The 24,549-nt window shown below is 41.5% G+C and overlaps 1 protein-coding gene across 2 annotated transcripts in view; it reads left to right on the forward strand.

Annotated features, from left to right (window-relative positions):
- The window catches only part of WDTC1 (WD and tetratricopeptide repeats 1), a 36,790-nt gene continuing 12,241 nt past the window's right edge, over positions 1–24,549 (forward strand). The window contains exons 1-12 of one of the 2 annotated variants that reach the window (XM_058195761.1): positions 2–289; positions 5,578–5,726; positions 7,343–7,426; positions 9,486–9,532; positions 11,982–12,093; positions 13,288–13,475; positions 14,571–14,753; positions 16,383–16,477; positions 16,829–16,944; positions 19,171–19,246; positions 22,059–22,155; positions 23,434–23,607. In XM_058195761.1, coding sequence (XP_058051744.1) covers positions 5,598–5,726; positions 7,343–7,426; positions 9,486–9,532; positions 11,982–12,093; positions 13,288–13,475; positions 14,571–14,753; positions 16,383–16,477; positions 16,829–16,944; positions 19,171–19,246; positions 22,059–22,155; positions 23,434–23,607 — 1,301 coding nt within the window. In that variant the 5' untranslated portion in view covers positions 2–289; positions 5,578–5,597. Of the gene's footprint in view, positions 290–5,577; positions 5,727–7,342; positions 7,427–9,485; positions 9,533–11,981; positions 12,094–13,287; positions 13,476–14,570; positions 14,754–16,382; positions 16,478–16,828; positions 16,945–19,170; positions 19,247–22,058; positions 22,156–23,433; positions 23,608–24,549 lie in introns of both variants that reach the window. The other variant, XM_058195762.1, reaches the window with a different exon arrangement.

The following is a 24,549-nucleotide window of genomic DNA, read 5'->3' on the forward strand; positions in this document are numbered from 1 at the left end:
GAGAGAAGAGGAGGAGGGGGGGAGGCGGCGTTGGGGGCTCTGCTGAGCCCGAGACAGCTGGAAAGGATAAACAGAGGCGGGGGCCGCCGAGGTCTCAGGTCCCAGCCGGGCCGGGCGGTGCTACGCAGCCTGGCGAGCGGCTCAGGCGGCCTTCCAGCCGCTCCTCTCTCACCTCCTAGAGGGGCCCCTGCCCTGGCACAGGGGTCAGGCCGCCCCCCTGCATGGAAGTTCGGGGGCTTCGTCCACTGGCTGCTGCGGCTGCTGAGCCTGCCTTGAGGAGGCCTGACAGGTAACCCCCGGAGCTCTCCTTCCCGTCCTCTTCAGAACCTCCCTTCCCCACCCAGGGCGCCTTTGGACTACAGCTCCCATCAGCCACGGCCGAGGGAGTTGTTGAAGGGGTGGGCGAGAGCCGGTCTTCTGCAGGTGGGGACGATGGGGGTGAGTGGAGGAAGAGGAGGAGCCTTCCTCCAGAGGCGTCCATTCTGATCGCCCCCCCCACTTACCCCTTGATTTCTTGACACCCCCCTTACCATCTCCCCCCCCCCAAAAAAAACCCCAACCCTGCCCTTTTCCTTTTGGCGTGGCTCTTCCCAGCAGATTCCAAAAGGGATCGTGGCTCAGTTGGGAATCTGCCCTCCAACCTCCCCACCCCCCAAAAAATTGCCACTGCTCCCCCCACCCACCCCACTTTCCAAGAGAGAAAGGATGTGGGCTGGGGGCACCTGCTCTCCTGGTTGCCAAAGCTTTTGGGGCAATGCCTTCAGGTCCAGTCAGGGGGGGTTGCATCCAGCTTGCCCTCTTTTCGCCAGCCTGGCACTAACTCCCCAAAGTTTGGCGAATGGGTGTCTCCTGCCCAGGATCTTCCAAGGAGATGCTGTCAGGATCCCAAGCGCTCCTTTAAGCGTGGAGCATCTTTGAGAACCCAAAACTTCCTCTGCTTCGGCACAAACTTCTGGCAGAGACTTTGTGCTTTTCAAATTGCACTCTGCGGGGTGGAAAGTGAGAAGTAGAGCAGATCACTTAAGGCACCACCGCTCGCTCTCCCTCCGGCCACTTCTCTAGCTTTCTCAAGACCTCCTCTATTTTTCTCTCTTGAAAGAGCTTTTTTTCCTAGCCTGCCTTGCTGGCTATTGGTGTAGGTTTCTTGTGGGCTCAATCTTTGGGCTGAAGGAGTTGCGGTGGAATGAAAATAACAGCAAACTGAAATATCCCCCTGAGTATGTATGTGCACAAGCTGTTGCTCACTTCCTATCGCTCCTACTGTACCAGGATTCCTTGCAAGGATCTGTCAAGTTTCTTTCCATGCTGCAGTTTCTCTTACGCTAATGAGAGTCAAAATTCTTCGTTAAAAGCAGTGGCTGGGTTGAAATTGCCTGGAATTAATTATGGTTTGTTAGATTTGGGGTTTGGTTGTACTGATTGTGGCTTGGTGTTGCATATGAATCTTGGAAAACCCTTGGAAAACCCTGATTTATTGTTTGAATGATTACTGTCCTTTCTTAGGCTATTGATTTTCGGTGACTTGTAATTTCTGTCAATGATCATACTAAGGATCTTGCTACGGGGAAGTGATTTTTGGTTTGCATGAAATACTTGAATATAAATTAAAACATAAGGCTGGGTTTGGCCAGAATGCTAGCTAAGATTAATTTTTATGTGGCTCAGGGTGTATATTAGTATATTAGCTAGTATATTAGTAGCTGTGGAAGGATTTTATCCGAAGTGTTGGGTTCATAAATTCTTAAATAGCTTCACTTGTTGCAGTTTCTCAGTAACATAAACTCTTGGCTATTTTGCTGAGATAAACATTCATTTTGTTGCATTGTTCTTAATTTAGATTTTGTGTTATTTTCATTTTTAAATTAATATGCCCATGCATTTTGGGTTTATTTTGCCTTGGTGCCATGTTAAGCATGTACACATATCCAAAAAAGACTGTTGTATTTTTTAATTAACATACATTAATGTATCCTGTATTTTAAAATAGTCTTGCTATTAATTTTTACTAGAAACCTAAATATTCACTTTCAATTCTAGTCCAGTCTGAATTTACGATGACTATCACATGCTATGTTGTTGTTTTATTTGGGATATAGAATCTTATGTGCCCCAGTAATTACTGTTAATCATTTCTGGTCTGCATGTGTGATCTCATCCAATTGTGACTTGCTCAACAAACTATGACTCAACCTATGTGTGTCCAATTTATACGAATCCTTAAACTTTCTTTTGGATCTCCTTAAGGTACAAATTTTTATACATACATACATATACATACATACATACATACATATATATTCCTAAATTATGTGTTGGGTGTTATATTTTTATAGTTTTGTTTTCTGTTCTTGATACTTTTTGTTAAGATTTAACAAACATTTCCATTTTTAAAAATGAATTTCTTTCAAAAGAAAGACATTTCTTTCTCTCTAATAAAACCCAAGCCCCATGTCTAATCCAACAATGTTGTTTATCAGAAATATGAGAGCTGGTATCTGGTATCTATAATGGGAAAATTGAATCTAAAATCTTTTAGTATATCATGAGGTCTACCATGGGTTTCCATGATAGGCCTTCTGAGCTCAGATCACAATATTGACTTAAGAACCAAGTTTTCATTTGTTGCTCTAAAAACGTAGATGCCCCAACCTAATTTTTCTCTATTGCAAGAGCAACTTTTAGCATTCGTAGCTTTACATTGTACTTAATATATGAAGGGAAATTTTTAAAATGATTCTGCCAAGTAATTGTCATTAGAAAATCATTTTTCAGAATGATTGTAATTAGTACTTTTGGTCATTGCTCCTTCTGGGAGCAGATTATATTAATTATTGCATCTTTCTTCATCCTCCAAAACTGTACAATTCAGTTCCCAGAATTCTGAGCAACAGGCACACTGGTTCTGAATTCTGGGAATTTAAGTTACATATCTGAAAGATGACTTTGTCAGGCAAAGCTAAGCTATGGAAACATAACTACACTTAGTAGTCCTATAGAACTGTTTTCTAATCCATCATAGAATGCTTTTATAATTGAGTTTACATATGTAAAATATTAAACTGCTTATATGCTAGGTGAGTACAGTATTAGAGAATTTACTTATTGTTACTTCCAAACTTTTGTGGCATTCTCTAAAGCAGGGGTCTCCAACCTTGGTCCCTTTAAGATTTGTGGACTTCAACTCCCAGAGTTCCTCAGCCAGCTTTGCTGGCTGAGGGACTCTGGGAGTTGAAGTCCACAAGTCTTAAAGGGACCATGGTTGGAGACCCCTGCTGTAAAACCTACTATCTTTTTTGGATTGAGAATTGCATTGGCTCTTTGAATGATATGTAAGGGTGCATTATTTAAAAAAATGAGCAGAACCAGAACCAAAATTAAATTTCATTGAAGGTATGTTTATTTTAATCAATTCCATATTAAATAATACGATTACTGCCATATACGTCAACAGCAACACTATTCAATTTAAATATAATTTAGTAGCATTTCACTTGTACACTTTTTTACCAATATGGGTAATTGCAGTAGGAATAGCACTTAGATTTATATATCGCTTTACAGTGCTTTATAGCCCTCTAAGCGATTTACAGTGTCAGCCTCTTGCCCCCAACAATCTGGGTCCTCATTTCACCCACCTTGGAAGGATATAAGGCTAAGTTAACCTTGAGCCTGGTGAGATTCGAACTGCCAAATTGCCTGCAGTCAGCAGAAGTAGCCTGCAGTACTGCACTCTAACCACTGCGCCACCGTGGCTCAATGATCCTTAGTAATCCTCAATTTATGACCACAGTTGGGGCAAAAAAGTTTGTAGCTAAGCAAAGTGATTGTTAATTGAAACATGTCCGATTTTATGACTCTTTTCCCCAAAGTTGTTAAGCAAATCACGGCAGTTGTCAAGTGGATCACACAATCACTAAACAAATCCAGCTTCCCCCATTGACTTTGCTTGTTTGGAAGCCATCTGGGAAGTCACAAATGGCGATCAGATGATCCCAGGACACTGCAACCATCCTAAATACATGGCAGTTGCCAAGCAACCAAATTTTGATTAATTGACCAGGGATGCTGCCACGTTTGTGAGGGTTGGTGATAAATTACTTTTTAAAATACTATTGTAACTTCGAACAGGTCATTAAATGAATGGTTTTAAGTTAAGAACTGCTGGTATAGCTCAACTGACTGAAAGCATTGTGAGGATAAAATACCTTTACTCTGCTTTTAAATTCTTTTGTGAGGGGTTAGAATACCAATATCCCAATCAGCTCCTGATCAACAGTATTCAACCCATAATTACTATAATCTCACCATGGAACTCATGAGTGAAACACATAAGCCTTAGCCTTTTCCTTACCCTACTCCAAAATGTACCTCTCTGTCCAATCTCATCACTGTAGTTGTTAGAAGAAGCTTCCCTCTTTAATTTTAGTGTTGGAGGAAGCTTTCCATCTCCGCTCACAACAAAATACCTTACGCCACCAGACTTGAAATTTTGAGCTTAGAAAATGTAGAACTACGCCGCCTTCGATCTTACCTAAGCATAGCTCAAAAAATCATCTGCTACAATGTCCTGTCTGTCAGTGACTACTTCAGCTTCAACCACAACAATGCACGAGCACACAATAGATACAAACTTAAGGTAAATGGCTCCAAACTCGATTGCAGAAAATATGACTTCAGCAACAGAGTGGTCAATGCCTGGAATGTACTACCTGACTCTGTGGTTTCATCCCCAAACCCCAAAATTTTAACCTTAGACCGGCTACTGTTGACCTCACCCCATTCCTAAGAGGTCTGTAAGAGGCATGCATAAGAGCACCAGCGTGCCTACTGTCCCTGTCCTAATGTTCCCTTTAATTGTATTCATTTTATGTATTCAATTCATGCTTATACTTATATATATTATCTAATACGTACTCGACAAATAAATAAAATAAAATTTCAGAAGTCTTCAAATATTTCATCAACTCTGCTGTGCTGTGGCAGAACGGAATGATGTTCTTTGATATCAGTAATGTTTTGGGGAGCAGCTTTGCAATGGACTAAAACCTAACTGAGTTTTCTTGTCTGTCCGTGTTAACCATCGATGTTGAAGGTGTCAGAATTTCATATATTCCATTGTTGTGCTATTTCTAAATTGAAAGAAAATTCTTATTTTTGAATGCAACTTACGTGAAAAAACAATTGTGACTACAAAGTTGTTTATATTATACACCTAACAATCATATGCTTTTTATTATATATGGTTTCTGTAATCACCATATAAGCTGTTTATCTTGAAAATTGGCGGATGTCTTAAAATGAGATCTTGTGTGATCAGTTAAAACTTCTGAAAGCTATTGGGGAGGGGGAGAGTATTTTAATTTCCACTGAGAACTGCATCTAAGAATTTAGACCAAGACGCCATCTATGGAGAGGGATGCATGTACGTAACTTTAGAAATCAAATGACTGAGGGAAATATTTGAAAACCCCATGTTAAAATTTCCTTTTGTCGGCTAGAACAGCTCCATAATTTTATGTATAAATAATTTCAAAGCTTTCTCCTCTCTCTCTTCCTCCTCTTCTCTCCAAATTACAGGTAATTTCAATGCCTTCTCAATGGACATGAACTCTGCTGGAATGCTTGGATTCACAGCAACACCATCACTAACTTGCTTTCGTAGGCCCTATTGTGAAAAGATGGCAAAAGCAAATATTATTAGAGACCTCATTAGCAGGCAGCTCAAGGTACTACTTGTCTTAAAGAGTCATTAACAGCATTTCGCTAGAGGGTGAGCTGAAGTGGAGGAGGAAAGCTTTTAGAGAGGCCATCTTGGGGACCGATTTTCTTGTTGCTCCTGTCTGTTTGTTTGTCTTCTTCGTCAGAGGCGGCTTTGTGTCTTTGCCAAAAGTCATGCCCAAGATGAATGGAACAAGCTGCTGAGCCTTATTCATCCATTTCTCATTCTTTGCATCTTTAGAAAGAGACCCTTTCTATTGATCCTAGGTGCTCTCTTCTGCTGTCATACATCTAGATTATTCCCCCTGGTTTTGTCACGAGACTTGACAAACTGTGGTTACTGCTTATTGTGCGATGTTCTAATTTGCAAGCTCGTTAAACACCGACTGGGTGACAGTTTCTAAGAGATGTTTCCTAAACTGATTAGAAAACCATGTTATTCATCTATCTTCATCAGAAAGCAAAAGACATCAAGTGTTGTGTCCCGTTGTTTAGCCTTACGGTCCATAATATTCAACATTTTAATGTCTTATGAAGAGATAGAGATAGATGAATAGATAGATGAAGATGAAGAGAAGGAATTTGCAGATGACACAGAATTGGAGGGATAACTAATCCTCTGGAAGATGGAAATGAAATATCTATGGAGATTCTCAGTCATCCAGGTCATGGTTGTCCCTAAGGTGCTTTTTAAAAAGGCAACTGGAGTTTCTTTGTTTTTGCTTGAAGACATTTCACTTCTCATCTAAGAAGCTTCTTCAGTTCTGAATGAATGATGGAGAATTGCAGATAAACCTCCAAGTGGTCTCAATGACTCAGTGCTAACAACCAGATGACTGCAAGGAATAGAAATCCTTCCATTTCACTTGTTAACAAGCTGAATATGAATCAATATATGTCAGTATGTAAAATAGATATTTTTAGATGCAACTTAAAGCTACATTCATCAAAGTCTAGTTCCCAAATCAAAGCCAGCCAGGGTCTTTTGGAGTTGGTGACCATAATAAATCTAGTAAGATAATTGTTGTGGGGAAATCTATCTCCGCTATCAGTATGTTCTGTATTGATTAATCTCATTTTGAATATTTCATCCAGTTCTGACTGTTGCATTTCAGGAAAAATCTAGTCAGTAGAATAGATCAGGAAAGGGAAAGTTAGATGGACCTAGATATTATTATTATCTCTTTTATTCATTAAACATGAAACTCAGTCAACTGAACATTCAAAAATGCATCACAAATACCATTGACTGGTGCTAATGGTTGATACGGATTGCTGCCAGCATCCTACGTATCAACCAATAATCAATTATTATTTACTTTATTCATTGAACATGAAACTCAGTCAACTGAGCATTCAAAAATGCATCACAAATGCATTTGACTGATGCTAATGGTTGATACGGGTTGCTGCCAGCGTCCTAGGTATCTTTTTTTTTTTTTTATTATTATTATTATTATTATTATTATTATTATTATTATTATTATTATTATTATTATTATTTTGAGTATTTGGAGATCAGAGGTATCTATTCTCCTTCATGGTGTCTTACGCTGAAGACTTATGGTTGGATGAGAACGTTCTTAAGGCCTCTCCATGAATTCTATTTATCTGTTGTTTATAGGAAAAAGGTGCCCTGAGTTTTGAGCGACACTATCATGTTACCGACCCATTCATTCAGCGTCTGGGCTTGGAAGCGGAGCTGCAAGTAAGTGGAGGACGGTCATGGTTGCAAAAATAATATTTTTTTATTTGTAAAGCATTTCCTAATTTATTGAAGGTTCATTATTCTTAAGATGTTTTACCTTATTTCCCCTAAATTTTTTTCTAAATTTAACAGATTGAAAAGATAATACCATGTTTCCCCAAAAATAAGACCCTGTCTTATATTTTTTTGAACCCTGAAATAAGCGCTTGGCCTTATTGCCATGCGCTCAAAAGCCCCATTGGGCTTATTATCAGGGGATGTCTTATTTTGGGGGAAACAGGGTAGGAAAACCTTAATTTGCTAAACCCCAGCCCCCCCAATTTTTTTTCTTTAATGAGCAGCTTATCAAACTTTAGTGTGACTGTTGTTAGACCTGAGATTGTTATGGGGAAATCTGTTATTGCCATGACTAGGGCCGTTCATTATTAGGGCCAAGTTTAGATGTGCCAGCAACATTGCCCAGTTTGGTCTATGGTGAATCCCTCCCTCAGAAAGAATAGAAACAATTTCAAAATGGAATTGGAATAAGCAGGGTCAGGATGCAGTAGTTTCACCTTTTGATATTGATAAATCAATATCAAAAATACCCTCCCCAAAGGGGAAAAATAACAAGGAAAAATCATTTCAGTGGGACAGGAGTAATCGTCGTCTAATTTATTTTAAAGTATCTCTCTTGTTGAGATATTGTGATAACTTGGTGGCAACTGGGTGTCCTTATGATCTGTGGGAGTGAGAACGATGGGAGCCTCAATCTGTATTTAGAAGTGATTAGGTTGGAAAGACATCCACAGCTAACCAGACTCTATTATAGGTAACCCTGTGTAGGGGTAAAATTGCAGGTAGATCTTGATTTACAACCACAATTGAGCCCAAATTTTCTGTTATTAACAAGACAGTTGCTATGTGAGTTTTGCCCAGTGGTGAAATTCAATTTTTTTTTTACTACTGGTTCTGTGGGCGTGGCTTGGTGGGCATGGCAGGGAAAGGATACTGCAAAATCTCCATTCCCACCCCACTCTGGGGCCAGCCAGAGGTTGTATTTGCTAGTTCTCCAAACTACTCAAAATTTCCGCTACCGGTTCTCCAGAACCTGTAAGAACCTGCTGGATTTCACCCCTGATTTTGCCTCATTTTATGACCTTTTCTGCCACAGTTAAGTGAATTACAGCAGTTAAGTTAGTAATACCAATTGTTGGCTTCCCTATTGACTTTGCTTGTTAGAAGGTCACAAGAGGTGAATCACATGATCCTGGAACATTGCAACTGTCATAAGTACATGCCACTTGCCAAGCATCTGAATTTTGATCACGTGACCATGGAGATGCTGCAGCAGTCATAAGTGTGAAAAGCGGTCATAAATCAATTTTGCAGCACTGTTGTAACTTTGAATGGTAACTAAACAAGTGATTTTAGGTCAAGGATTACCTGTAGGTTTTTTTTTTCTAAATTAATCGTGCTTTAGTGTTATATTTAAGATAAGTTGAGAGTTAAAATTGGAGTACTATTTGGAGTACTATTATAAAAATGGTCTTGTAAATATTAAGGATGTAGTTTGTTGACCATACAATTAAAAAATAGCATTGAATAAATCATGAGGTGCTCTAGAACAGGAGTCTCCAACCTTGGCAACTTTAAGACTTGTGGACTTCAACTCCCAGAATACCTCAGCCAGCAAAGCTGGCTGAGGTATTCTGGGAGTTGAAGTCCACAAGTCTTAAAGTTGCCAAGGTTGGAGACCTCTGCTCTAGAATTCATCACTTTTCTCTTTACCTCTCAGTGTAAGCTGAGATCATTTCCCATTTCCCATACCTTAACTCATATTACTTCAATAATATGATGTAGGAAGATGTGTTCAAAAGATACACACACAGGCTTGGATGCATTAGGATTAGCAATGGAAGCAAAACGGAACACCGTTCAATGATCAGAAGAAACTCTGAAAAGCTATAAACAGCAAGAAAAATGGGCCATGTCAGAATACGGTAGATTTTCCTTTATCCTTCTGAGTGAGTAATCTGAAATTGGTAAAGCTCTGACATTGTTTTGTTTTGTTTTTTAGGGTCATGCTGGCTGTGTCAACTGCCTTGAATGGAATGAAAAGGGAAAGTAAGCATGTCTCTGAAAATAGATTTTTCTCTAAAGCTAGGAGATGGGCCAGGGGAGTGCTGGATCACTTTAGTTTGTGTCTGTTGCTCTCCTCTGGGAGGAGGTTTCAAAGTATTTCTAGCAGGGTTAGGGTTAGGGTTAGTGGGGTCTTTTTGTTTGTTTTTTATTTGCATTTATATCCCGCCCTTCTCCGAAGACTCAGGGCGGCTTACACTATGTTAGCAATAGTCTTCATCCATTTGTATATTATATACAAAGTCAACTTATTGCCCCCAACAATCTGGGCCCTCATTTTACCTACCTTATAAAGGATGGAAGGCTGAGTCAACCTTGGGCCTGGTGGGATTTGAACCTGCAGTAATTGCAAGCAGCTGTGTTAATAACAGACTGTCTTAGCAGTCTGAGTCACCAGAGGCCCTGTTCTGTAACAGCTTTGTTCCCTGTGCCATCCTTCTGGTAAACTCGCAAGATTCGTTTCTCTCACCATGTACATGGATTACATCCGAACTAGACTGTGTTGTTTCTCTGTGTCATATAATATATGTGGGTCTATGAACAATTTGGTATTTATTTATTTTGTCATGTCTGTGTCGTGCATATTGGAGGTGGTGACCCTTTGAGAGCTGTAAGCAACGAAATTTAAAATTCCATGTATGTCGATTAGCGTACATTCAAAGTGACAGCAAAGGTAGTCTAAGTCGGGTGTCTGCAACCCGCGGCTCCGGAGCCACATGCGGCTGTTTCGTTCCCCTGCTGTGGTTCCCTATCGGCTGAATCCACCACTGGCTGGCCCCACGCTTCGCGCTCTCCTTCCAGTCACTCCTCGCCTGGCCTGAGAGAGACACAGAGAGAGAGACACAGAGAGAGAGAGATACTTGTTTCCTACAGAAAACACTGGGAGCCACAAAACCTGGGTAGGCATGGCTGAGGGTGTCATGTGATTGGGTGGGAATGAGTGACATTGAGTTGGCCACACCCACCCAGGTTTTGTGGCTTCCGGTGTTTTTTTTTTCTGTGGGAAACAGGTACAAATGGCTCTTTTGAATGTTTAACATTGCAGACCCATGGTCTAAGTCTAATTCTGACCTTGAAAGACCATTCTTAAATTTTACTTCATCCAACGTTATGTTCGAGCATTTAGGAAGAGTGACACACAGTAAGGCGGAACCTATTTTAAGTATCTCATACAATAACCACATGTGTCAAGGATTACATAATATAATTCAGAGAGACTTTGCTGAAGGTTGAAGAAATATTTTGCATGAAGAATGCAGTGCCTATGGGTTCTGGCAAGAGTAGGAAGGCTCTTATGCTTAATTCAGGCTTTAATCTGAATATGAAAGTATCCTTAAGAAAGAATAGGCACTTTCAATGAATGCCTATAGAAAATCTATGTAGCCCAGGGGAGAATTTCTAATAGTATTTTCTGGAGGTGTATAGTGTTCATTTACCAGCCTTGTTAATAGATTCCTGGTGAACTAAGTTACAAATATAATTGACAGTTGCTCCTTGAGAGTTCTTTGCTGTGCTCTGAAACCCCCATCGGCTCTAGATCAGTAGTTCCCATTATTTGCGGCTTGTGGCTCAGCTGGGAGAGAAGGAGAGGGGAATTGGGCCATGTGAGCAGCAGACTGGCATGCACATGTATGTGTGCGCCTTCCCACCCCTCGTGCGAGTTGAGCTGCATACACACATGCATGTTGGCCCTCCTCTCGTGTGGCCCAATTCTTAATAGGCCGTGGCCCTTGGGTCTGGGGACCCTTGCTCTAGATCCATGATGGTGAGCCTATGGCCACGTGCCACAGCTGGCACTCAGAGCCCTCTCCGGGCACGTGAGCCGTCACCCAGCTCAGCTCCACCGCACAAGCAGCGCACGCCTCCCGCCAGCTAGCTGATTTTCAGGATGCCTGAGGGGAGGGGCGCATATGGGAGACGTGTGCGCATATGCGGGGGGGGGTATGCATGCATGCACAGATGGCGGGGGAATGCAGGGGGTGTGGCACACCCAAACGGCCTGTTTTTGGGTCCAGGAGGCTGCAGGGTGGCCTTAGGCCAAAAACAGGTGGGGCAATTGCATGCATGGGGGGGTGCGGGGAGAGTGGGGGATCATGCGTGTATGCACAGGGGAGCGCATTGCATTATGGGTGCCGACACGCATGCGTGCGCACACTTTTGGCACATGACGAGAAAAAGGTTGTCCATCACTGCTCTATATTATTGTTTCCCAACCTTAGCCCTTTTTTAAAGTGTGTATCCCAATGCTGGCTAGGGTATCATGGCTCAGGTCGGGAAACACTGTTCTATGAGAGATGAGCATCTCTATGAGGTTGTCTTTTAAGAGATTGACTTGATTTGACTTTAAGAGATCTCGGCAAACGAATGCAGAAAGACATGAGTTTGTAGCAACGGTTTGCTAATATACGGTTTTGTGTCTGTCTTGACTTTTCAGCTTGCTGGCTTCTGGCTCTGATGACCAGCACACCATTGTGTGGGATCCTCTGCACCATAAGAAACTCCTTTCCATGCACACGGGGCATACGGCAAACATCTTCTCTGTCAAGGTGGGTGAATTTTGTTGGCCCAAGTAGGTAGTAGGAAACTCAATCAGTGTAAAAACAAACGAACTTTATTAGAACAGCTGAGAATTACTTCATTCTCAGCGTAGTTCAATTAAATTAAAGCAAATTCCTCCCAACACAAATTCCTCAGTTCTATCATCAACCTTGGTCCAATTAGGCAAACTGCCAAAGGCCTTTCTTGGCAAAAGTTCAGAAGACACTGATACGAAATAAATGCAACAAGACGAAGCTATTGACGTTATTTTCCGGCAAAGAGCCCAAACGCCGTTGCTGGTCTGTTTTAAGCCTTATGGGAGGGGCTAATCATCTGTTGGCCCTATTCTCGAGTCATCCTTTTTGCTTGAGCTGCTCTTGCCTTCTGGCAGCTCTTCTCATGCGTGCATTAGGAACAGGCTCCTCCTGTTCCTCTGCCTCACTACTATCAGTCTCTGGAGGCTCCAGAGTCTGCACATCACTCCCCGATGGCCGTGGCCCCTTCTCTGCCTCCGACGCAGAGCCCTCATCCGGGCCTTCCCCAGTCTCCAGGACTGGCCCATGTTCTTCCTCAGCTTCATCACTGTCTGATTCCATTGCCAGCTCTGCAGGCTGCTGGCGGACCACAACAGATTTGGAAGAAGGTGGTAAAATACTAGGTAGTCCTCAACTTACAATAGTTCATTTAGTTGACCGTTTGAAGTTACAACGGCATTTAAAAAAGTGACTTATGGCCATTTTTCACAGTTCACAACCATTGCAGCATCCCTGTAGCCATGTGATCAAAATTTGGAAGTCTGGCAACTGACTCATGATGGTTGCAGCGTCCCAGAGTCATCTGATCACCTTTTGTGACTTCTTGACCAGCAGAGTCAATGGGGGAGAGATTCACTTAACAAGCGTGAGACTAATTTAACAACTGCTGCGATTTGCTTAACCTACAAAAAGATTGTAAAATGGGGCAAAGTTCAATTAACAACTGTCTCGTTTAAAAACAAAGGTTGGACTCAATTGGGGGTCATAAGCTGAGGACCACCTGTAGCTGTATCAAGGATTAAATGTTGAAGTTAGGATGAGTAGGTACTTGACTACAAAGCCAACAATCTGTGGCTGTTAAGTGACATGCTCCTCCAAAGATGTCTTTCTATCTGTCAGCGGGGAAGGCCTTCTTGCCATGAAAGATACCATGCTTATTTTCCACAGTTCTTGCCGCATGCAGAGGACCGGATACTTATTACTGGGGCTGCTGATTCCAAAGTGCACGTCCATGACTTGACTGTCAAAGAAACGACCCACATGTTTGGGGATCACAAAAACAGAGTCAAGCGAATTGCCACAGCTCCGATGTGGCCCAACACCTTCTGGAGTGCGGCGGAAGACGGGCTAATCAGGTACAGTTTCTCTTGATGTTCTGAGAGAACACAGGGTCAACCCTGAAGTGAACCTGGCTGAAGCCATCTTGAAGGCTTCAGGGTTGCCACACAGCAGTGGGACGGGGGAAAATAGCTAGATGGGGTTTTGTAGCCAAAACAATATAAATTTTACTGTGAGAACCAAGGTCATTCTCACAGGTGGCTGACCAGAGGAGGAGCAAGTTACCCAGCAACCAATCAACCCGCACCTGGGCTGGACAGTGTGGCCAATGATTTGGGGGCAAAAGGGAAAACTTTTACTTTTAATTAGGTAAAGGCCGCAGGAAACCTCAGAGTCGGCTTTCACCAGTTTGTGCCAATATGATATATCCAATAAACTGTTCTTTGTGGAGCTCGAGTCCCTCGGAGTTTGTTTTCTATGGGTGCATTACTTGGAATGCTCACACACAGCTTAGGGTTCCGCTCTGTTTAATTACTGCAGAAATTAAATTTATTGGCCAAACCAATAAACTGTACCGCTAGGGCTTAAAACCAGGACTTTGCAATAAAGTGACCCTCTAAAACAACCCCCCTTCCCCTCCAACCTTTTGGGCACCAGGGATCGGTTCCATGGAGAAAGTTTTTTCCACAGACCGGAGACAGACGTGATTTCGTATGCTGCCTACATCCCAGGGATGGGTCTTTGCTTGTTTGTGTGGCACAGTTGATGGCATGATATGAACCGATGCTGGTCCACAGACTGGGGGGTGGGGAGCCTTGCTCTAAAACGGGGGTCTCCAACCTTGGCAACTTTAAGCCTGGAGGACCTTTGCTGGCTGGGGAATTCTGGGAGTTGAAGTTCTCCAGGCTTAAAGTTGCCAAGGTTGGAGACCCCTGCTCTAAAACATGATTTAGTTGAATTTAGAATTGAGCAATCCACTAATACATTGCTTATTTTTAATAATTAATTTTATTAATTACTTAGCTCACTTTTTCATGGTGGGGTCAAAATTGTGATTTTTTTTTGGTTTACATTTATATCCCGCCCTTCTCCGAAGACTCTGATGCATGATGCTTCTGATTTCTGAAATCCTGCTAATATTTTTATTCTTCCTTTTTTATTTATTTTTTTAGACAGTATGACTTGCGAGAGAATAGCAAACACTCAGAAGTTCTGATAGATCTGACTGAATACTGTGGGCAGCTTGTGGAGGCAAAGTGCCTCACCGTCAATCCCCAGGACAATAACTATCTCGCCGTGGGAGCCAGTGGGCCCTTTGTCCGGATTTACGACATACGCATGATCCACAACCACAGGTAACAGAAGTGAAGACTGATAACTTAGAGGGCTAACTTCTGAAGGACAAGAAGCATTTTTGTTTGGATCTAATCCAGCAAGCAGCACGTTCAAATTCCGCATTGTCTTCGTTCTAATGAAGGAGAATATTTGTAGCTCAGGGTTGACATGAGGGGTCCTCAGTGATCTCTGAGCTTGCTTGTTTTCTTGCAGCCATTTCATTACCGAAACTAGGTAACATCATCAGTGTTAGGGTGGTTTGGGTAATCTGCAAGAAAACAAGCAAGCTCAGAGAGCACCCAGGACCCCTCCTGTCTTAGTTCTTTTTAACCATCTAAACATGCCTGAAGATATCCCACTGCATGAACACATATACACTCCTACACTCTTGTTTATGGCTGGAAGAAAATATAGACAGTTAATAAGGGCAAAAAAGCAGACAAGAATGATAAAATACTGCATTTATTTCTCTTTAAATTTATTTATACATCTGTGTGTGGGTGGGCATGTGTTTTGTTTGCATGCTCGTATAGGAAGATCTTGACTTAAGACCACAATTGGGGCTCGCATTTCTGTCGTAAGTCAGAATGGTTGTAAAGCAAGTCATTACTCGTCCCAGTTTTATGACCATTTATACCGTTTAGCCAATTCCATGACCATTAAGCGAATCCGGCTTCCACAATCAATGTTTTTTTGTTGGAAACTGGCTAAGAAGGTTGCGAATTGCAATCACGTGACCACAGGACATTGCAACCAGTCGTAAATACAAATCAATTGCCAAGCACCTGAATTGTGATCATGCGACTGCAGGGATGATAACACCAGTCACAAGGATGAGAACAAATGGAGAATCACTTTTTCTTAGACTGCCATAACTTTGAACTTTAACTAAAGCAGCAGTTGCAGGTTGGGGGCTTCCTGGAATTCAAAATAATATTTGATGTCATGAAGTTCCGTTCAAAAAAATATTATGCCCTGGTCAGTTTGTTAGTTTGAGATGCTACCGTGCTTCCCCAAAAATAAGACCGGCTCTTATATTAATTTTTGCTCCAAAAGACACATTAGGTCTTATTTTCTGGTTAGGTCTTATTTTTGGGGAAATACCATACTAAATGCATCCATCTGGCTGACAATCTTAACTAGGGCTTATTTTGGGGGTAGGCAGGGGTGAAATTCAGCAGGTACCTACAGGTTCTGGAGAACCAGTAGCGGAAATTTTGAGTAGTTTGGAGAACCGGCAAATGCCACCTTTGGCTGGCCCCAAAGAGGGAAGGGAATGGGGATTTTACAATATCCTTTCCCCTGCCACGCCCAACAAGCCACGCCTACAGAACCAGTAGGGCAAAATTTTGAATTTCACCCCTGGGGGTAGGGCTTCTATTACGAGCATCCTGAAAAATGCTAGGACTTATTTTCCAGTTGGGTCTTATTTTGGGGGAATCAGGTTATGAATCTCAGTCTGTTGCAGTAAAATTTACAAAATCTACCAGACGTGCTCCAGTGTGTTGACATAACTATGTTGAAATTTCCCTCTCTTAATATGCCTGGGCTGTCATGATTTTCTTTTTCTCCTCACCAATAGAAGGAGAAACGTCTTGAGAAGAAAATGTATGCACAAAATACAAATTTTCCTCTCTCTTTTGCCTTAGGAAAAGCATGAAACAGAACCCTGTGGCTGGCGTCCATACGTTCTGCGATCGACAGAAACCCCTCCCAGATGGCGCTGCTCAATACTACGTAGCAGGTAAGATAACCTCTGGATGGGCCCCTATCCAGGAGACGGTTTTAGTGCATTCAACAAAATTCATGGGGTGGGGGGTGTCAGCCTATTATGGGGAAAAATGAGTGTACTTTTGAGTAACTTGCTCTTGCATGGAGTAAAGATGGATCCTTAGCTTTTGATCGCTTTTGCTACAAAGTAGTTAATGACTCTTTTTTTTTGCTGAACGTAGAATCTGCAGAATAAATGGATATAGCTTTTTTTTATTTAAAAAAAAAATCTATTTCCTTGCAAATATTTAGCTAAACGCAGGGTCCATTCTTTCAAGTTGTATGTATTCATTTGTGCTTGGGGTTTTTTTCCCCTCTTCTGTAGGGCATCTTCCAGTGAAATTACCTGACTACAATAACCGACTGAGAGTTTTGGTAGCTACCTACGTCACTTTCAGCCCGGATGGTACCGAGCTCTTGGTCAACATGGGAGGAGAACAGGTAATCTAAGACTGTTCCAATTGTTCTTATTGGTTAGTTTAAAGGACTGTTCCTTTAAACGCGAGCTCAAGACTTTCTTTTCTCCTCAAGCGGGGCTGGCCTGATTGATTGATTTTAATAATTAGGGATTTTAGCGGGCTTTTAACAGGGGTTTTATACAGCAGTTTAATTAGATTTTTAACTTTGTTATGGTATTTTAAATGGTTTTTTGTATTATTGTCGTTTTATTTGCTGTACACCGCCCTGAGTCTTTGGAGAAGGGCGGTATAAAAATGTGATAAATAAATAAATAAATAAATAAATAAATAAATAAATAAATAAATAAATAAATAAATAAATAAATAAATAAATAAATATCTAAGGGGCTTCCACAAAGAAGAGGGGGAGGTGTCAACCTATTCTCCAAAGCACCTGAAGGCAGAACAAAAAGCAATGGATGGAAACTAATCAAGGAGAGCAGCAACCCAGAACTAAGGAGGAATTTCCTAACAGTGAGAACAGTTAACCAGTTGAACAGCTTTGCCTTCAGAAATTATGGGCGCCCCATCACTGGAGGTTTTTATAACGAGATTGGACAGTCACTTGTCTGAGATTGTATAGATTCTCTTGCTTGAGCAGGGAGCTGGACTAGAAGACCTCCAAGGTCTCTTCCAACTCCGTTATTCTGTTAATCTTCGGCTGATTTCAGCAGCTCGCTGAGCTGATTTCAGCACTCAGGCTGATTCAGTCATTGTGAAATATTATCAGGACATTTAAATGGTCAACCTCAGATGGCCTTCAATCCATTGATAAAACCCCCAGCGCTTCCAAGCTGTTCTAGCCATCCCACACCCATCCCCATTGTATTGAATTTCATATATTGCACCCAGTAATTGCTGCTTTCTCAAATAAATTGGTCCTGTAATAGCTACTGCAGACGCAAAAGCTGATTAATGTCTACAAAGAGTTAGCCAGAAAATAAATGATTATGAAATTCTGCCGCAGTCTGTATCAGGTTCCCCAGACCAGGATTTGGCTGCAAATCTTTTGCCTCGACTCCATACAGGTAGTCCTTGACTTACGATGACCACGAGTGGGGCCAGCATTTCTGTTGCTAAGCAAGGCAGTTCAGTGAATAGCACTCAATTTTATGACCTTTTTTTATGCCACAGTTGTTAAGCGAATGACTACAGTTGTTAGATGAATCATGCGGTCGTTAAGCAAATCCAGCTTCCTCCACTAGCCTTAGGTAACCATTCTTCTGCTCATGAATATAGTTTCAGAGAGGGGTGGGAAGCCGTTAATACCAAAAACTAGGAGTCTGGTCTGTCCTGATTGGCAGAGCTGCTTCCTCAACCAAAAGATGACTCATTCTTTAGATTTCTAAGAACTGAAATTGATTTTTCTCATGGTTTAGATCAGGGGTCTCCAACCTTGGCAACTTTCAGACTTGTGGACTTCAACTCCCAGAATTCCTCAGACAGCTTTGTTGGCTGAGGAACTCTGGGAGTTGAAGTCCACAAGTCTGAAAGTTGTCAAGGTTGGAGACCCCTGGTTTAGATGAAGGTTAAATCTTCCGCTGTATTCATGCAGTTTTGAATCCCATTTTACAAGAGACTTTTTCTTTTCTTTTTTTTTTTAAAGTTGATATTCAGTTTATTGTTTAAAATATATAGTTGTTAAATTTTTCCAACATTTAAAACACAAAACACAAATTTACAATCATTACAGGATTTCCCTATCAGTATCAGTATCATTCTTAACATTCATATTTACATAAATCCTATTTCTATGGTTCATTATCCTATATTATAAAATAGGCCTTTTTGTAATATGCTTTATTTTAATTGGGATTTTAATTGTATATATATATTGTGTTTTATTTAGGCTGTACACCGCCCTGAGTCCTTCGGGAGAAGGGCGGTATAAAAATTTGATAAATAAATAAATAAATAAATATTATGCCATCATTTAAATTATAGTATCTACAATCATATTATCATCAATTTTACATAGTTCTTATATATTATATATTATATATCATACTTTGTACATCTTATACATTAATTTTACTTAGACTTTTTCTAAATGCACATTTTCCTTTGTCCTACAAAAAACATGAATAGCTTCCGCTAGACTTACATGCGTTAATCAGCACCAAGTTAGGGTTTTCTTGTGAGTAATTCTGGCTGAAAACTTACTGTTCCTATGTGGTTTGTAGATTCATTGCCTTTCTTTGATTTTTAGGTTTACTTATTTGACCTGACGTATAAGCAGAGGCCATATACTTTTCTCCTGCCAAAAAAATGCCATACTCCAGGGGGTAAGAATGCTGTACTTTTCTTAAAAGACAGATCTTTGCATTGCATTGTTTTTCAAGGGATTTTTGTTCGTTTGCCCCTTCATTTTCATTTCAAGTCCTTATGGCTGCTAATTAAGATTTTGGAGGCTCTTTTTGGTGTTGTATTTCTAAAGTTGCAATGAGGATCAGGGCAGTGACATCCTAGCTCCAACAATTTCATGCATGGTACTTTATTTCACAGTATTAGTTTTAAATCCTCTCCATAAAGCAGGAGTACTTGAAACCGTAACGTGTTATCAGGAATTTTATCATTTCCGGTCTGGTGAGGTCTCTTTTGGGTCCTTATTCAAATTAATAGCAATCGCACTTAGGCTTATAGACTGCTTCATAGTGCTTTTACAGCCCTCTCTAAATAGTTTGCAGATTCAGCGTATTGTCCCCAACAATCTGGGTCTTCATTTTACCAACCTCAGAAGGATGGAAGGCTGAGTCAACCTTGAGCCAGTGAGACTCGAACTGCCAAACTGCTGGCAAAAGGCAGTCAGCAGAAATAGCCTGCAGTACTGCATTCCAACCATTGCGCCACCACAGCTCTTAAATTAATATTGATAGAATAAATATAAATACCCGTATATACTCGAGTATAAGCCGACCCGAATATAAGCCGAGGTACCTAATTTTACCACAAAAAACTGGGAAAAACTATTGACTCGAGTATAAGCCTAGGGTGGGAAATGAGGCAGCTATTGGTCAATGTAAAAAATAAAGATAGAGCCAAGTAAAATAACATGAATATTTATTTGAACGAAAAACAATAAAAGTGCAAAAGTGCAAAATGTTCGGCGCTCATTTTTATTATGCAGCGCCCCCTGCTGGACATCTATCAAAAATACAGTATCTTTTAAAAGTACATCGAGACGTAGACTCGAGTATAAGCCGAGGGGGCCGCTTTTCAGCACAAAAAACGTGCTGAAAAACTCGGCTTATACTCGAGTATATACGGTAACTAAAAATAAAATCTGCAAAATAACAGCAACATCTGAAATGTCCAGCTGACATTTCAGATGTGACTCTCCCTACCAAATACATTTCAAGGTTATTTTATAACGTGCTAAGTTTAAAAAGGTAAGTTGTAGAACTGGAGAGGAAGATGCAAAGCAAAATGCAAACTTGAGATGGGTTGCAAGTATCCCAAGTCATTTTAAAGAGCATTAAATGCGGTATTTATAATACTTGCTTGTTTAGAATGGAAAGCAGAGAGAGTTCTGTTGGAATATCCTACTCGTTAATACACTTAATATCCTTTTTGGATAGAGGTGATATTGGGATTTTGAGGGGCATAAGTCCTCGACTTACAACTCCAATTGGGACCAGAATTTCCTTTGCTAAGCAGATCAGTTGTTAAGTGAGTTGTTCCAATTTTGCCCCGATTGTTAAGCAAATCACTGCAGTTGTTAAATGAATCACATAGTTATTAAGCAAATCCCGCTTCCCTCATTGACTTGGCTTGTTGGAAGCTGGCTGGGAAGTTGCAGATGATGATCACATGACCCCGGGATGCTGCAACCATTGCAAATACTTGCTGGTTGTCAAGTGCCCGTATTTTAATCATATGACCCTGGGGGTTTACTGCTACAATTATAAGTGAAAGAATCAATTATAAGTTACTTTTTTCAGTGCCATTGTAAGTTTGAATAGTCACTAAACAAATAGTCATAGGATGAGGACTATTTGTAATAGCAATAAATATTTCTGTTACTTCCTTTCCATCTTTTTGTGCCCTCCAGTCTGTAATTGGCATATTTATGTCATGTCTGTAGCCTGTATTTTGACATCTAGCACTGGAGTGAGTGGATAGTTGGATATTGCTTGTACTCAATACAAGCAAAATGCAATGGAGCCACCTCAGTCCACCAAAGGTCTCTTCCTTAGATGGATTGTCTTTCTGCTTTTCTCTGTGTAAACAGGTCAATATTTCCAGTTAATGGTTGCAGGAACTGGGCATGGCTAGTCTAGTGAAAAGAATGACCAGGGAGACATGATAGCAATCTTCCAATATTTGTGGGATTGCCACAGAGGTGGGGTGGGGGCTATTTTCAAGCTATTTTCCAAAGCACCTGATGGCCAGACAAGGAATAATGGATGGAAACTGATTAAGGAGAGAGTCAGTCTAGAAATAAGGAGGAATTTTCTGACAGTGAGAACAATCAACCCATGGAACAGAAGTTGTCTTCGGAAGGTGTGGAAGCTTCATCACTGGAGGCTTTCAAGAAGGCGCCATTTGTCAGAAATGGTGCAGGGTCTCCTGCTTAGGTGGAGGGTTGGACTAGATGACCTAAGGTCCCTTTCAACTCTGTTAATCTGTTATTGCATTCAAAGTGCAATTGGTAGGTTGCTGGATTCCAATAACACAGATTTATCTTCGCTGGTCAATTTAGCCATTGTCTAACCCAGTCTTACCCAATCTACAATCTCCGAACCTAAAGTATTAGATGTCAGGCTCATTAAGCTTTTTTTTTTTTTTTTGCTTGTAGTGCTGGGTCTTCTCCCAGGTTGCCAATTTCCCCAAAATTGAAAAACTGCACTGTATAAAAGAATGCTTATCTGCCACTTGCAATTTACCCTTGGTTCAGACTTATTCCACTCCTTATGATTCTACGGTATCATTTTATTTCTATATTGCTTTGCTTCCCTGAAGTGCCCAGAATAGCTTACAAGAATACAATAAAAATATCTTAAATAAACCATTCCAATAAACGTTTACAGCCATAGCTTCCAACGTTTACAGCCATAGCTACAAAAATTGAAGCTCACTTCATTTTGTGACCCTCAGAGGTGCAGAATGGGAAAACATCAGCCAATGGCGTGTCAAATGGCATCCATCTCCACAGCAACGGTTTCCGGCTGTCCGAGGGACGAGCCCACATCAGGTAAGGTCTCCTCCTTTTCTGCCCACAGTATCTAGTGCGGCATCCCCTCCTCCTTGCCTAGATTAGGGTTCAGCAACCCTGGATCCACATGTGGCTCTTCCATTCCTCTGCTGTGGCTCCCTGTCGCTCAAAATATGTGTCCCAACTGCCAAGGTATGACACCCACCGGCACACAATTTATTGAGCTTTTCGACCCCCGGTAGGCCAACCATGGATAAGTCCAAGAAAAGAAAAGTTTCAGAAGAAAACAGAATCTTTAATTCAACTATATATTCTAGTTTTGTGGCCGCTCAGGAAATAGTCAGGCACGGGAAGAGTTTTGTGGCTCCCAGTGTTTTCTTTTCTGTGGAAAATGGTTCCAAGAAGCTTTATGAGTGTTTAAGGTTGCCAACCAGAGATGGGTTTCAGCAGGTTCTGACCAGTTCTGGAGAACCGGTAGTGGAAATTTTGAGTAGTTCAGAGAACCGGTAGTAAAAATTCTGACTGGCCCCAACCCCATCTATTCTCTGCCTCCCAAGTCCCAGCTGATCGTGAGGAAATGGAGATTTTGCAGTAACCTTCCCCTTGATTGGGGAGGGAATGGAGATTTTGCAGTAACCTTCCCCTGCCACACCCACCAAGCCATGCCCACCAAGCCATGCCACGCCCACAAAACCACACCAACAGAACCGGTAGTAAAAAATTTTTGAAACCCACCACTGTTGCTAACCCCTGGCCTAGATGAAATGTTCGTGCAGGGATTGCTTGGCTAGGAATTGTGCTGGTTGCCAGAACGAGGAAAAATCGTTTCATCCAACAAGAAGCAGTTGCATAACCCTATTATTTTGTGATGGGGGAGGACTGTAAAAACTGAGTTTTCTTCATGTACATGCATACTCTCCACGTTAGAAAGCCACGGTCTGGGATGAAAATACCTGTCTTTTTTTAAAAAAATGTCCCTCTGGAAAAATGTTCCCTAAACCAGGGGTCTCCAACCTTGGCAACTTTAAGACTTGTGGACTTCAACTCCCAGAGTTCCTCAGCCAGCTTTGCTGGCTGAGGAACTCTAGGAGTTGAAGTCCACAAGTCTTAAAGTTGCCAAAGTTGGAGACCCTGCCATAAACACATCACAGCATCATTTTCTACCCAAGGTCTGTTAGAACTTAAATATGCAAGCTGATTGGTTGATCTGGCTTAGTGTGTTCTATCAATCCAGCCAGATATGGTTGATGGAAGTGAGCCATGGCTAAACCCAACATGGTTTGGACTGACGCGTCAACCAAGTCTTGGTTTCTGCAGCCCACAGGTAGAGTTACCTCCCTATCTCGAGAAGATTAAGCTGCAGGCCAATGAGGCTTTTGCTTGCCAGCAGTGGACTCAAGCCATCCAGCTCTACAGCAGAGCTGTCCAGAAAGCCCCCAACAACGCCATGCTGTATGGGAACCGAGCAGCTGCTTACATGAAACGCAAGTGGTAAGTGACACCTCCCTTCCTGGGAGGCCTGGCTGCAATCAACTTCTCTGGCCGACTTGCATTGAATTTCAAGAATTATTCCATCCAGGTTCTAGATCCCGTGCGTTTTCCATAAGAGGCTCTCAGTACAATTTTAGAGGTCTGTGGAATCTTTTCTGGATTGCTTCTCCAGTCAGAGGAGCTTGACGGGGATTCATTGTGTTTTGGAAAGATTAATTTCTGCATTCCTACAAGATTTCTATCCGCCCAACTCAGAATTCTGCTGAAGGAATTTGGACATCCACTATATCTCATCCGGTTTACCTTGTTTTTTTTATAATTACAGAAATAAAACCAAGATACCGTTTAGAGGGAAATGTGGAATCCTATGTCGCTTGGTGATTCTTTGCGCATAGGGAATCCATAGGTCAATCCATAGGGTCTTCCAGATGGGATTTGGAAATACTCAGCAGTCTCTAATAATTGGAAGGCGCAATGGCTCAACAATTAAGATGCTGCGCTTGTCAGCTGAAAAGCTGATGGCCTGGGTTTGAGACCTGAGTATTACATGATGGAGTGAGCACCATCTTCGCCTAGCTCCTGCTCACCTAGCAGTTTGAAAGCATGCAATTGTGAGTAGATAAATAGGTACCACTTCAGTGGGGAGGAAATGTCATGCTGGCCATATGACTGCAGAAATGTCTTCGGACAGCGCTGGCTCAATGGCCTTGAAACAGAGATGAGTGTCGCCCCCTAGAGTCAGCAGTGACTTCTTCTTCCTGTGCCATATCCATGAAATATGCTGTGTTTTTCCGGGTGTCGCATTACATGTCCAAAATATTTTAACTTTTTCTTTTTTATGGTTTTTAATGATTTCCCTTGGCTTTCCCAGGCGGCTGATTTTGTCAACCCAACTTACCGTATATGTAACAGCCGCCTGTAAATCCACATTTCAAATGCTTC

This window comes from Ahaetulla prasina, chromosome 10, assembly GCF_028640845.1.
Source record: "Ahaetulla prasina isolate Xishuangbanna chromosome 10, ASM2864084v1, whole genome shotgun sequence".
Taxonomy (NCBI): Eukaryota; Metazoa; Chordata; class Lepidosauria; order Squamata; family Colubridae; genus Ahaetulla; species Ahaetulla prasina.